Source organism: Armigeres subalbatus, chromosome 2 (assembly GCF_024139115.2).
Source record: "Armigeres subalbatus isolate Guangzhou_Male chromosome 2, GZ_Asu_2, whole genome shotgun sequence".
In the NCBI taxonomy this organism is placed as follows: domain Eukaryota; kingdom Metazoa; phylum Arthropoda; class Insecta; order Diptera; family Culicidae; genus Armigeres; species Armigeres subalbatus.
In genome coordinates this window covers 62,959,988-62,973,880 of record NC_085140.1, presented here as the reverse complement: position 1 = coordinate 62,973,880, position 13,893 = coordinate 62,959,988, and the positions used below count along the sequence as shown (strand labels likewise).

Genomic DNA, 13,893 nt, shown 5'->3' with positions numbered 1-13,893 from the left:
TGATGAATTTTACCCTACAGTTTTAATGTTTTGGTTTAATATTTTAAACATTTTTAAATAAAAATTCTTGATCACTATGTTCTGTGTAGACATCAGCTCGTATATTTGAATTATTGCGGCACGCTTAATTTTCGTTTCGATGCATCATATATTTGAACGTAAAACCGTATAAGTTTTTGCGACAAAACTACCATCGATTTGCTTCCAATCTCGACCAGGCTCAAAATATTTGATCCCACATGGTTTTCCTGTTTTAAAATCGCAAACCAGATACAACCACAAAAACTCCACTAATCCCACACAACCTCCCGCGAAATGCTTTCCAACCATGTTCATAAAAGTCAGCGAAGCACGATAGTTATGTGTTCACAGCGCGCTGCACTAACTGACCGACTGACCGGATCGGGGGTCATCGCACGAACAGATAGGGTAGAGAATCGGCCATCCGCAGTGCAGCAACCGAGCACGGTAAAGCACACCCTCGATGCCGTTGTCCATTTCGTACTCGCGTAACCTTTACCCAGAGTCATATTTATAGAGTAGCAACTTATTTGTTACGTAAGTTAAATTTCCATTTAACCAAGGTCTTCAGATGGCATTGCGATAAAAGGTGGCAGAGTGTCAATCCGAAGATGCTGAGATCGATGCACATCCAATTGAGTATCATCATTTCGGTTATAATTTTGCACTAACCATACAATTTGAAAAATAAATGCAGTTACATGCCAAAAACTTTACTGCCACGGAAGCTGACCTGAGTTGTCAACGCTAAGTTTAAAGAAAAAACTGATTAAGATCTATTTGGAACGTAAAGCTTCAAAGTCAAGACCAGTGAGGTTGAGGTTAGGTTTAACGGTTTCTTCACCGTCTGTGCCGATATGGTCAGCGGGCGTATAAATAAATATTCAATCATAAGGTTCCTTCGGAAGACGAAATTGCATTGCTGACGGGTGTTCCGTTAAACCAATTAACCAACCACCTACGGCAAGTTTCGATTCCATTATTACCAGCCAGAGACGTCAACCTTGCCGAAGAAGAAACCTTATCGCTGTGGCTGACGAAGACGCGTCGCGCACTAGACGACGTGTTGCAAATTGGATAAGAAGAGCAAATAACTGAACTTGGAAGATAATGGGGCTCGCTTACATGCACGATTTACTAACGGCCATTTGTTCCAACCAGGCTGGGCGACATATTGGTAAGAAAGTGCTTCCGCAATCGCAGTTGCTTCATTACCAAGCGGTGAGCACTGAGTCTACACATTAAAGGGTGGAAAAGATAATTTCGAGGAATGTGAGGCAAGACGTCAACCGTGTCAATACCGTAGTGCAGATAATAAGTTTAATGAGAGTGTTGATGGCGTACTTGTGGCCACAAAAGTGACGAGTTAATCATAGTGTCGGTATTGCACTTTTGCGTTATGTCCACTTCCACTAAGGGTCGATGTCGTCAAACACTTCTCACCCAACCAGCGCAGCGGATAACATATTTTAAAACAGTTCTGCAGGATAATAATCCTTACAGAAACTGTATAAAATTTTGACATAAACCGTTTCGGAAGATTCGAATACTACCATTGTATTGAAATCTATCAATTTTGTATTATTATAATACAGTATTTGCTTAAATAGATTACATTTCTTGTATTGAAACCTTGCAAAATTGTATATGCCAAGTTTTGATACAACAATTGTAAGATTTATTCCTTGGGTGTATGTGATCAATTCTTTATAAATGTAATATTGATTTTCTCTTTGAATATTGGAACGCATAGCGAATGGTTGAACCATGACGAGCTCGGTGGTCTAGTTGCTACCGCTTCTGCCTTATAAGCAGGAGGTCGTGGGTTCAATTCCAGGCTCGTCCCTTTCCTACTTTGTAAATCTTAGTTCTTTCTGTGTTTCACGTTCTACCAAAACGATTCCTACTGTTATAACCTTTCACACAATCCCAAAATCTCCCGTGGCACCTATGAGAGGTCGTAGAGTTCTCTGCATCTTTCTTAAGTAGGTGTCCAACTAACCATCCTTCCCCTTCCTCAGCATTCGCAAGGACGTGGCCAGGACAGATCTCGACTATCGGATAGTGCATTGCTTCCATCTAAGAGATAGTGATTAGTCCCAAATCAATATCTGTGGTAACGGACGAAAGTGATGCTACTCTCATACAATAGTCTTGGCTTGTACCACCTACGAATTTGTGCGAATTGCTCAATGCTAATGCTAATGCTAATGCATAGCGAATGGTTGAACCATTGAACCATTGTAATCTATTTGATGGATAATTGATAGAATGAAATGGTTTTAATACATAAATTCCTTATAGTGCATTGGAGTCTATTTTGACCCAGAGATTATTTATAAAGTGAGAGATTTGACATTTTCTGATGTTTCCTAACTTTTGGAAATGAGAAGTTGTCGATGATGAACACTTCTGAACACTTCTGGTAATTTTTTGGGACAAATTATGTATGTTTATATCTTTCAGTTGAAAAAAAAATCACTCTTGTCTTATTAAAAGACCGCACGCTTATCTGGCTGTGCTCATACTTGGAACAGTTTTATTAATAATGAAATCTGGCTCCAGGAAAAATGAGTATTAAGCCTTACCAACGATTTACCATTAAGTAACTGTTCCCATAGGGGCCCTCCTTAGCCGTACGGTAAGACACGCGGCTACAAAGCAAGACCATGCTGAGGGTGGCTGGGTTCGATTCCCGGTGCCGGTCTAGGCAATTTTCGGATTGGAAATTGTCTCGACTTCCCTGGCAATAAAAGTATCATCGTGTTAGCCTCATGATATACGAATGCAAAAATGGTAACTTGGCTTAGAAACCTCGCAGTTAAAAACTGTGGAAGTGCTTAATGAACACTAAGCTGTGAGGCGGCTCTGTCCCAGTTTGGGATTGTAATGCCAATAATAATAAGAAGAAGAACTGTTCCCATATTCATCTTAATCCCAATTTCCATCTCATTTGACAGTTATCAAATTTAAATTAAGCATACAAATATGAATTCTTTACACTTCTTTGATCGCGCACGAACAAACACAAACTGAAGGCTTTATTTTCTACTTTATTCACCTGCACAAAGCAGAACCAAACTTTTTGATCGTGCAATCGTTCTGTGTCCAAAACATAACACGATCAAAATTCAGATCTACAATATAAATAATAAATCATATTCTCAAAATTCTGTACAAATTAATAAATGAGATACATGTTTGCTCATAAATATTTCTACTCACTTCTATCAAGGTCACATGCACACATTTGGAAAATATTCAAGCAATAAAATCTTGCATATCGTCCAACAGAGTGCTATAAAGTATTATTTATTTTCTTTATTTTTTTAAATAATCTTTCTATGCTACCATGTAGGGTTAAAGTTCCGATAATCGTGGGTGTTTCTATAGTTGCAGAAGTGTTATTTCTACACAATCTACGTATTTAACGCAGCAACCCATATAGTCTATCATTTTGTTGACCTGTCATTACACCAAATAGAGGATGAGAGTTGCATCAACATTGGTAAAGTATCACTAAAATACCTTATCTTTTTCTCTGTCGAAAGCCGAAAGCCATTTGGCCGAAAGCAACTAGGCCGAACAAACCATTAGACCGAAACCAATCATTTGGCCGAATAGGTCATTTGGTCGAATAGGTTATTTGGCCAAGTAGGTCATTCGGCCGAATATGTTATTTGGCCAAATAGGTTATTTCTAGCTCAATATTTCAAAATGGCCTACGTCCGTAACATTGAAAAAATGCCATTTGAAAAAAATGCATTACAATTTCTATTCCTATTGCACAAGTATATGATATTTTAAGCAGCAAAATCTTATAAAATCGCTGTGGAAAGTGAAACGTCTCACTTTCCACTTTTCACATCTCACTGTGAAAAATGAGTAAAAGTCTCACTTCTTATTTCGCAATATTCACTTTTTACAGTGAAAATTTAGAAGTGAGAAATGATTCATTTCTCACTTCTCACTTGAAAAGTGAAAATTCAGAAATGAGAAGAGAGATGTCTCACTTTTCACAGTGACAAGAGAGAAATGAGAAGTGAGATGTGAGACGTATTTTTCTCACATCGCATCAATCATTTTTCACTTCTCACTTCTATCTGTGAAAAGTGAGAAGTGTGAAATGAGTAGAGAGACGTCTCATTTCTCACTTCACACTAATAATTTTTCATTTCTCTTTTCTCACTGTGAAAAGTGAGTAGTAAGACGTCTCACTCCTCACTTCGCACTACTCACTTTTCATAGTGAGAAATGAGAAAAGATTTGTGAGAAGTGAAACGTCCCACTTCTCACTAATAATTTCTCACTTTTTACTTCTCACTGAGACGTCTCACTTCTTATTTCGCACTACTCACTTTTCACTGTGGGAAATGAGAAATGAGTAATTATTAATGAAAAGTGAGAAGTAAGACGTCTCTCTACTCACTTCGCACTTGTCATTTTCACAGTGAGAAGTGATAAATGACTAGAAAAGACACGTCTCACTTCTCACTCCTCATTTTTCACTTCTCACTGCGAAAAGTGAGAAGTGAGACGTCTCACTTCTTGTTTCACACTACTATTTTTTCACAGTGAGAAGTGAGACGTCTCTCACTTATCACTTCTCACTGTGAAAGTGGGAAGAGCGAGGTAAGAAGAGAGACGTCTCTCTTCACAGTGAGAAGTGTGAAATAAGAAGTGAGAAAGTTACGTCAAATGACCCATTTGGCTAAATTACCTATTCGGCCAAATGATCTGATGGTCTGTTTGGTCGAATAATATGCTCGGCCAAACAACTTTCGGCTAAATGGCACTCGGTCGAATGGTTTTCGGCTAAACGGCCCTTCCTCGAAACGTTCCGTATAATCGTAAAGCTTCGCGCTCGGCCCAAAACCTGTGCTCACAGCCTCAGTTCATGACCTAAGCGCACAGTCGGAGCACACAGCATGAACACACAGTCCAAGTTTTGATATTGAGCACGAGCTTCAAGGTCAGTTCGTACCCGGGATGGATATTTTTTTAAATACATTTCTGCATACTGTAGAAACTGTATAACATTTTGGCATATAGGAGAATGTGGGGAAAATTGATCCCTTGGGAAAAAAGCTGCACTACAAAAATTCCACACATTTTTATTGGCAAAAATCCATTAATTTAATTCATGATTCTAATTAGTGCACACATAACCACTCTCCACGCGAAGTACAAATATAATCTATAATCAAATAAAATGTATGTGTGGTCTCTAATATGCAGTTATTGAATTTATGTGTGGGTACAAATTGCATATATTTGGGCCGCCAAATTGCAAAAATTTATGTGTGCGACAAATATGTTCAATATAAAGATTTTTTTCGGCGTCTTTTGTTTTAAGGGGAGATCCATAAAGTACGTCACGTCAAAAATTGGCGTTTTCCGACCCCCCTCCCTTATTCGTCACACTTTAATTGTTAATTTAATTGTTGTTGTATTAAACAAACAAAACAAAAGTAAGAAAAAAACTGGGCCCTCTTAGCCGTGCGGTAAGACGCGCGGCTACAAAGCAAGACCATGCTGAGGGTGGCTGGGTTCGATTCCCGGTGCCGGTCTAGGCAATTTTCGGATTGGAAATTGTCTCGACTTCCTTGGGCATAAAAGTATCATCGTACTAGTCTCATGATATACGAATGCAAAAATGGTAACCTGGCTTAGAAACCTCGGGGTTAATAACTGTGGAAGTGCTTAATGAACACTAAGCTGCGAGGCGGCTCTGTCCCAGTGTGGGGATGTAATGCCAATAAGAAGAAAAAGAAAAAGAAGAAGAAGAAGAAGAAGAAAGAAACTAATTTCTCTCAGAAGAAGACTGCCAAACACAGCCGAAACGTCGGACAGTTAAAACATTATTGTTTGAACAATTTTGAGACTGTAAAGCCGAATTCCATCACATATATTTAACAGTCGAGACACCATACAGTCAAAAGTTCAACTCAATGGACGCAATGGTCCTACGCCCCAACAAAAAAACCTACAAAATTTTTGTATGACTCGTCACGCTGCTCGGAACCCTCCCTCTCCTCTAGAAGCGTGACGTACTTTGTGGATGGCCCTTAATTCATTTCTTTTCAATATCAATGGAGTAGAAAGACAAGCACTAAACAAAGGACACGGGTATACTACAAAAGTTCAATGAAATTGACGCCTTGGTTGATCTCGAACAAAAAAATAAAATTAAATTAAACCCTACGTGGTTAAAATTACCATTGCGTTGAATGCTGCCATGTTTACCAATAGTTTCATTAGCCGTTGTCTTACCGGTTCGTTGACCACCTGATTTTTCTTTGATTTTTTGTGAATTTTTTCATGGGGTTAACTTATAGTTCCATCAACGCTAAAGGTCGTTATCAACTAAAACCCACCCGTGTAAAAAAAGAACCCGGTGTATTCAGTTGTTATAGATTTCAAGAACAATATGTGAAGACGTCGTGGCGCTGCAGGAGATTTGCTGGACAGGACAGAAAGTGTGGAAAAGCGGGCATCGAGCGGCTACCTTCTACCAAAGCTGTGGCACCACCAACGAGCTGGGAACCGGCTTCATAGTGCTGGGTAAGATGCGCCAACGCGTGATTGGGTGGCAGCCAATCAACGCAAGGATGTGCAAGCTGAGGATTAAAGGCCGTTTCTTCAACTATAGCATCATCAACGTGCACTGCCCACACGAAGGGAGACCCGACGACGAGAAAGAAGCGTTCTACGCACAGCTGGAGCAGACATACGATGGATGCCCACTGCGGGACGTTAAAATCGTCATCGGTGACATGAACGCACAGGTAGGAAGGGAGGAAATGTATAGACCGGTCATCGGACCGGATAGTCTGCACACCGTATCGAATGACAACGGCCAACGATGCATAAACTTCGCAGCCTCCCGCGGAATGGTAGTCCGAAGCACCTTCTTTCCCCGCAAAAATATCCACAAGGCCACATGGAGATCACCTAACCAAGAAACGGAAAACCAAATCGACCACGTTCTAATCGACGGTAAATTCTTCTCCGACATCACGAACGTCCGCACTTACCGCAGTGCGAATATTGAATCCGACCACTACCTCGTTGCAGTATGCCTGCGCTCAAAACTCTCGACGGTGTACAACACGCGTCGAAGTCGGACGCCGCGGCTTAACATTGGGCGGCTACAAGATGGTAGACTAGCCCAAGAATACGCGCAGCAGCTGGAAGTGGCACTTTCAACGGAAGAGCAGCTAGGCGCAGTGTCTCTTGAAGATGGCTGGAGAGATATTCGATCCGCCATTGGTAGCACCGCAACCGCTGCACTTGGAACGGTGCCCTCGGATCAGAGAAACGACTGGTATGACGGCGAATGTGAGCAGTTAGTGGAAGAGAAGAATGCAGCATGGGCGAGATTGCTGCAACACCGCACGAGGGCGAACGAGGCACGATATAAACAGGCGCGGAACAGACAAAACTCGATTTTCCGGAGGAAAAACCGCCAGCAGGAAGATCGAGACCGTGAAGAGATGGAGCAACTGTACCGCGCTAATAACACACGAAAGTTCTATGAGAAGTTAAACCGTTCACGTAAGGGCCACGTGCCACAGCCTGATATGTGTAAGGACATAAACGGGAACCTTCTTACGAACGAGCGTGAGGTGATCCAAAGGTGGCGGCAGCACTACGAAGAACACCTGAATGGCGATGTGGCAGACGAAGATAGCGGTATGGTGATGGACCTGGGAGAACGCACGCAGGACATAATTCTACCGGCTCCGGATCTCCAGGAAATCCAGGAGGAGATTGGCCGGCTGAAGAACAACAAAGCCTCTGGGGTTGACCAACTACCAGGAGAGCTATTTAAACACGGTGGTGAGGCACTGGCTAGAGCGCTGCACTGGGTCATTTCCCAAGATTTGGGAGGAGGAAGTTTTGCCGCAGGAGTGGATGGAAGGTGTCGTGTGTCCCATCTACAAAAAGGGCGATAAGCTGGATTGTAGCAACTACCGCGCAATCACATTGCTGAACGCCGCCTACAAGGTACTCTCCCAAATTTTATGCCGTCGACTAGCACCAACTGCAAGGGAGTTCGTGGGGCAGTACCAGGCGGGTTTTATGGGCGAACGCTCCACCACGGACCAGGTGTTCGCCATTCGCCAAGTACTGCAGAAATGCCGCGAATACAACGTGCCCACACATCATCTATTCATCGACTTCAAAGCCGCATATGATACAATCGGTCGGGACCAGCTATGGCAGCTAAACTGACACGGTTGATCAAAACGACGATGGATCGGGTGATGTGCGTAGTTCGAGTTTCAGGGGCATTCTCGAGTCCCTTCGAAACCCGCAGAGGGTTACGGCAAGGTGATGGTCTTTCGTGTTTGCTATTCAACATCGCTTTGGAAGGGGTAATACGAAGAGCAGGGATTAACACGAGTGGTACAATTTTCAATAAGTCCGTCCAGCTATTTGGTTTCGCCGACGACATAGATATTATGGCACGTAACTTTGAGAAGATGGAGGAAGCCTACATCAGACTGAAGAGGAAGCTAAGCGGATCGGACTAGTCATCAACACGTCGAAGACGAAGTACATGATAGGAAGAGGTTCAAGAGAAGACAATGTGAGCCACCCACCGCGAGTTTGCATCGGTGGTGACGAAATCGAGGTGGTAGAAGAATTTGTGTACTTGGGCTCACTGGTAACTGCCGAAAATGACACCAGCAGAGAAATTCGGAGACGCATAGTGGCTGGAAATCGTACGTACTTTGGACTCCGCAAGACGCTCCGATCGAATAGGGTTCGCCGCCGTACCAAACTGACAATCTACAAAATGCTAATTAGACCGGTAGTCCTCTACGGACACGAGACCTGGACGATGCTCGTGGAGGACCAACGCGCACTTGGAGTTTTCGAAAGGAAAGTGCTGCGTACTTACCATCTATGGTGGGGTGCAGATGGCGGACGGTACGTGGAGGAGGCGAATGAACCACGAATTGCATCAGCTGTTGGGAGAACCATCCATCGTTCACACCGCGAAAATCGGACGACTGCGATGGGCCGGGCACGTAGCCAGAATGTCGGACAGTAACCCGGTGAAAATGGTTCTCGACAACGATCCGACGGGCACAAGAAGGCGAGGTGCGCAGCGGGCAAGGTGGATCGATCAGGTGGAAGATGACTTGCGGACCCTCCGTAGACTGCGTGGTTGGCGACGTGTAGCCATGGACCGAGCCGAATGGAGAAGACTCTTATATACCGCACAGGCAACTTCGGCCTTAGTCTGACTAAATAATAATAATAATGTGAAGATTATATGAAATTGCAATCAATTAATAACTGAGGAAATGCCAATACAACACTAAGTTGAAAAGCAGGCCAAGTTCCAGTTGGAATGTACAGCCATTGGAGAAGCAGATGAAGAAAAACAAGGTGATCCTAAGAAGAATGGATCAGTTGGAAAAATTTTAAAATCGGTCCAACCGTTGAGTTATAATGCCTCAAAGGAAAAGCAAACTAATTTTTATATATATAGAAGAAGATACAAATTAAAGAAAAATGGGTTCAAACACTATCTCCTGAGTGAGCGCCAAATGAGTTACAACTAGGATGGTCGGTATTGGCCATTTTTGACAAATACCGGTTTTCGGTATTTGGTGGAGTCAATACCGGTAATACCGGTATTTGTGAAAATTTCAGAAATAAAAAAACTTTTGATTTGGATTTTTGGATGAAAACCATTATTTATTGACAAACTTCAATTGTTACAATGTTTTTTGTTGACAATGTTGTCAGCTGATAAAACGCCCTATCTGCTTAGAGCGAGGTCGGACGAATGATTGTAAGAGCGTCGAAAATCAGTGTCAAGTGCTTGTCCTTAATCCCTTCCGATTCATAGTAGAATTCTTTGCGGATTGCTTGCGAGGTTCATGGCGTCGAAATAGTTGCCCCCGGCAACGAAAGTGTATTGAAAAATCAACCTTAGATGCATATTCTTTGTACCGAACGTCAGGTGTGGTTGTTGTAACTGCTTCAACGATCGCATCAGTAATGATTAGACGCTTTAAGATTTCGTCCGCCTGCTTAGGCACAGTAGCTCTGGATGCCTCGAAAAAATGCCAAAGTCGTTTCTGATCAATTGCTTTACGGCAGAATTATTCAAAAAAGCAAAAAGATCCGAGTATTCTGATCGTCTCTTGGATTCGTTCTTTGAGACCATCAAATAAGTTAACGATAGTTTCTGTGGTTTGATTTGTAAATGCTCCAACATAAATTGAAGCACGACGTCAGCTTCATATAGCGTGCAGATTTCACAGCAAAGTGGTTCCATAGCTGCTTGAACATATTCGAGGGATTGAATTATTCCACTTACCGTCAAAAGATTATCCTCTCTGAAGTTAAATTTGGATTGCGGTGTTTAAACCGATGGTCAAGCTTCCATATTCAAACCCGTGTTCAGTCAAACTGGGTTTGATTTTGGATCAGTTTATGATGAACTTATTGGACCAACTACCAAAACAAAGAAGGCGTAGATGCAGTGGCGTAGCCAGAAAATTGGTCTGGGGGGAGGGTTTCTGAACATTTTTTTTTTCGAAAAAAAAATTGCTTCCAAAAAATTTGTCTCTGGGGGGGGTTTTATACCCACTACGCTACGCCACTGCGTAGATGACATCGTAACCGGCGGATGATCGAACGCCAGCCGTTCCCAGTCCTCATTCGGGAAAATTAAAAGGAAATTCAACGAAGATGTAAATTGAAAGATCTTAACGATTAATACGTTATTATTTCCAATCAAAATCTAATAAAATTCTTATAAAAGAGATGAAGTTATTCATCAAAATATTAAGTTGTGTTACAGGAGGCTGTGTTTTAAAAAGGTGGAGAATCAATTCAACACAGTGCTAAATCAAATCATCGCACTGATGTTAGTTAAATAAACAAGTAAAATTCAGAAAAAAAAATCCTATGGAAATTCCACGAAAACTCAAAAGACTGAAAAGAATATAGAATTATGGAAAATCAGGCGTTGGAGAAATTTGGAGTAATTTCTCGATGAAATTCAGGTGATTTTTTTTGTGGAAAATCGGTTTTTTTGTGAAAATTCTGCAGAATTTCCCACCGAATTTGCGAATAATACACGTGAAAATTCACAAGAATTAGCTATGAAAATTCATAAGAACATTCTATGGAAATTCATAAGAATTTTCAGTGTAGAATCAAAATTCCAAAGCGTTTTCTTTGCAAATTTAGAAGAATTCCTCGTGAAAACTTTCCATAGAAATTCGAAAGAATGAAAATTTAAAAACAATCTGTGGGAACTCAGAAAAAAAATGGTCGGATTTTTAAACAATTAGTTTCTTATTAAAAAGCTGCACTATTAAATATTTTATATAAACATTCCAATTGCTGTATTTTGCATGCAAACTGTTTTCTAGGTAATTTTATCATCTCCAGCGGCTTCAAGTATAAACGCTAAATGAAAAATCCTAATTACCGAAGTCAACTCATGATTTAACTAATCATGATTTCAATTTCGTTCGTATCTACAAAAGCATGCATCACTTGCTGCTCACTATAAGTGTGAAGATACTGTTTCCAATGCTAATATTTTCTCACATTTTCCCAGGACGTGCCCCAGCAGGCAACATGCTTTTCGATTTCACATTGTGTTCCACCAGTTGTTGACTTCGGAGCCAGATGCCAGTCAAGTTCATCCCACCATTTCATGTTCAGCTTGATGCCAAACCGTCACGTCGTACTACCTACATGATTGTGAGCGCGATTGACTTCTCAGCGAGTGATCAACGTTTTATGTACCGCGTGATGTGGTTTGGTCAATCTTGTGACGGAAAAGCCATCATTTCCACCGCGGAAAACAGCCAAACCAGTATACCACAACCTCAGCCGCTATGCGCTGGTCAAACGGTCGTTGGTTCGGGAAGTAGTGACGCCAGGCAAGATGACCAATTTTTATTATATTTACAGTTTTTGTTGTTGTTGACCAGCCGGTGCTGTCATGCTATGCGGAGGTTGCGCTTCGATTGTTGAGTTCACAAAAACCGCTATTCATCATCATTATGTGCGCACAATTGATGTTACTGGTGTGTCCGCGACCGTGTTCCAGGTCTTTAGGGGAAAGTTGATAGTGGACATACATAAATGATTAGCCGGGATAAGGACTTCATATCTCTTTTCTTGTTTTCCAATGCCATAAAGTGGTGTTATTCCATTGGAAATTCGTCACTTTCTGGGAATCCTTTTTATTTCTAATATTATTTTGTCTTCTTGACGAGGCAGAAATATTCAATAATTAGAGTTCAATTTTTAAATCGCTTTCCACGTGGCATGAGTTTATCTTCAAAATGTGTAGGAAAAAGGAGTTTTTTTTGTATTCATTCAAAGACAGTATAACAAATTTACTATGAATGGTCTGTTCTCTACGAACTTTTTGAATAAAAATGTTTGATGTTTTGTTGTTATGTTCAGATTCATTTCATTGTTCATCAATTATGAATTGCCAATTATTATTTTTTTATTTATTGTTTTAAGTGAAGCTCAATCAAGCTAATAAATTTTATTTTTTTATGATGATTTTACAGTATTGTATATTATATTTCTTTTGCTTATTTCTCAATTTATTTATTGAACACCTATTTTTAATTTTTGAACGAATTTACTCTATAAAATTATTAGCATAATTTTTCGCATCAAACCAAAACCATTTTATTATTTGAAATATAAATTATCCCACATCAGTTTGAAACATGCACTACAATGTACAAATGCTATCAGTATAATTGGTTGAGCTTGCAGAGTTGCAGCTACACAAACCTGAAGGTACCAAACCTGTCTAACTGCCCCTACCGATGCATTACACGTGTGGCCTCTCGACCTACGCCTTTTCTCTGTTCCAGATTCAGAGAGCATACCCGGGAATAATAATGAACGAATGCTTCCGTCACCATGTTTATCGTGTATGCTCATCGCAGTGTTGATACCAGAACATCCGTTCTTTTCCCAGTGCATTCGATGTTGTCGAGTGCCGAGTTTCACAACGGGGAACATGAGTTATCATGTTCGAGTGGTCACTATTTTTTTTTCACCACGAAACTAACAGAACATACAAAGCCTTCTTCAGAGAGTGCATAGTTTAACATTCAGTGCAGCGAATAAAAACATTTGGGAAATCATAAAAAATGCCACTAGCTATATCGACATTTAGAAACTCCATACAAAATGGACTCACCCCTCTCCTTGCGCCGGGCGGTGTTAGTAACACTAAATGTAATCCTCATAGCCGCGATAGTAGACGGAAGTTGTTGACCGGTGGTGATCCAAAAAACCTCACCCACCGCAATTGTTGTCGCACTCGCACAGCACCGCCCCAACAAAGTACCACTTTTCTTGTTCACACCTCAAGCTTTTACTGGCTGAGCTTTCCACATCAGTGCAGTGTACCGATAGGCATGTGTCTATTCAGTAGGTACTACTTTTCCCCTTCAGCTGCGGAGACCTGCACTCTTGTTTACGCCTGTTCACACTAATGAGTATGTACGCTTTGCAAACCGAGCCCTCAGTTATGCTTTCACCCGATGAATGGCGCAGAACTAGTCACAAAACATACTTGTCTTTGACGGCTTGTACCTTGTTGCACTCGACTGCACTGCAGTGGTTATAATTATTTGAGTACCTGGCTGTCGTAGGGATAGCATATGGAAGGAGTGCAGTAAACCAGTACAGTAATATTGTGGACCTGTGAAACTATTTCGTATTTCTGAAATTCAAGTAGGTACCTTCTTTTGTTAGCTTCACACTTATTTTGAATACCTTGCAAATGCTCAGTTCAGCTTAATTTCGAAATTACCCTACATATTGATGTAAATAACAATCACTGATGTA

At 41.1% G+C, this 13,893-nt stretch overlaps 1 protein-coding gene across 24 annotated transcripts in view; it reads right to left on the bottom strand.

Moving 5' to 3' along the window:
• Positions 1–13,893, bottom strand: part of LOC134208741 (sorbin and SH3 domain-containing protein 1) — a 453,188-nt gene that overhangs the window by 28,783 nt on the left and 410,512 nt on the right. The window contains exon 1 of one of the 24 annotated variants that reach the window (XM_062684633.1): positions 13,241–13,416. The exons of the other annotated variants lie outside the window; for them this stretch is intronic. Within the exon in view, the coding sequence (XP_062540617.1) occupies positions 13,241–13,289 (49 nt within the window). The 5' untranslated portion in view covers positions 13,290–13,416. Of the gene's footprint in view, positions 1–13,240; positions 13,417–13,893 lie in introns of those variants that run through there. 24 annotated transcript variants of the gene reach the window in all.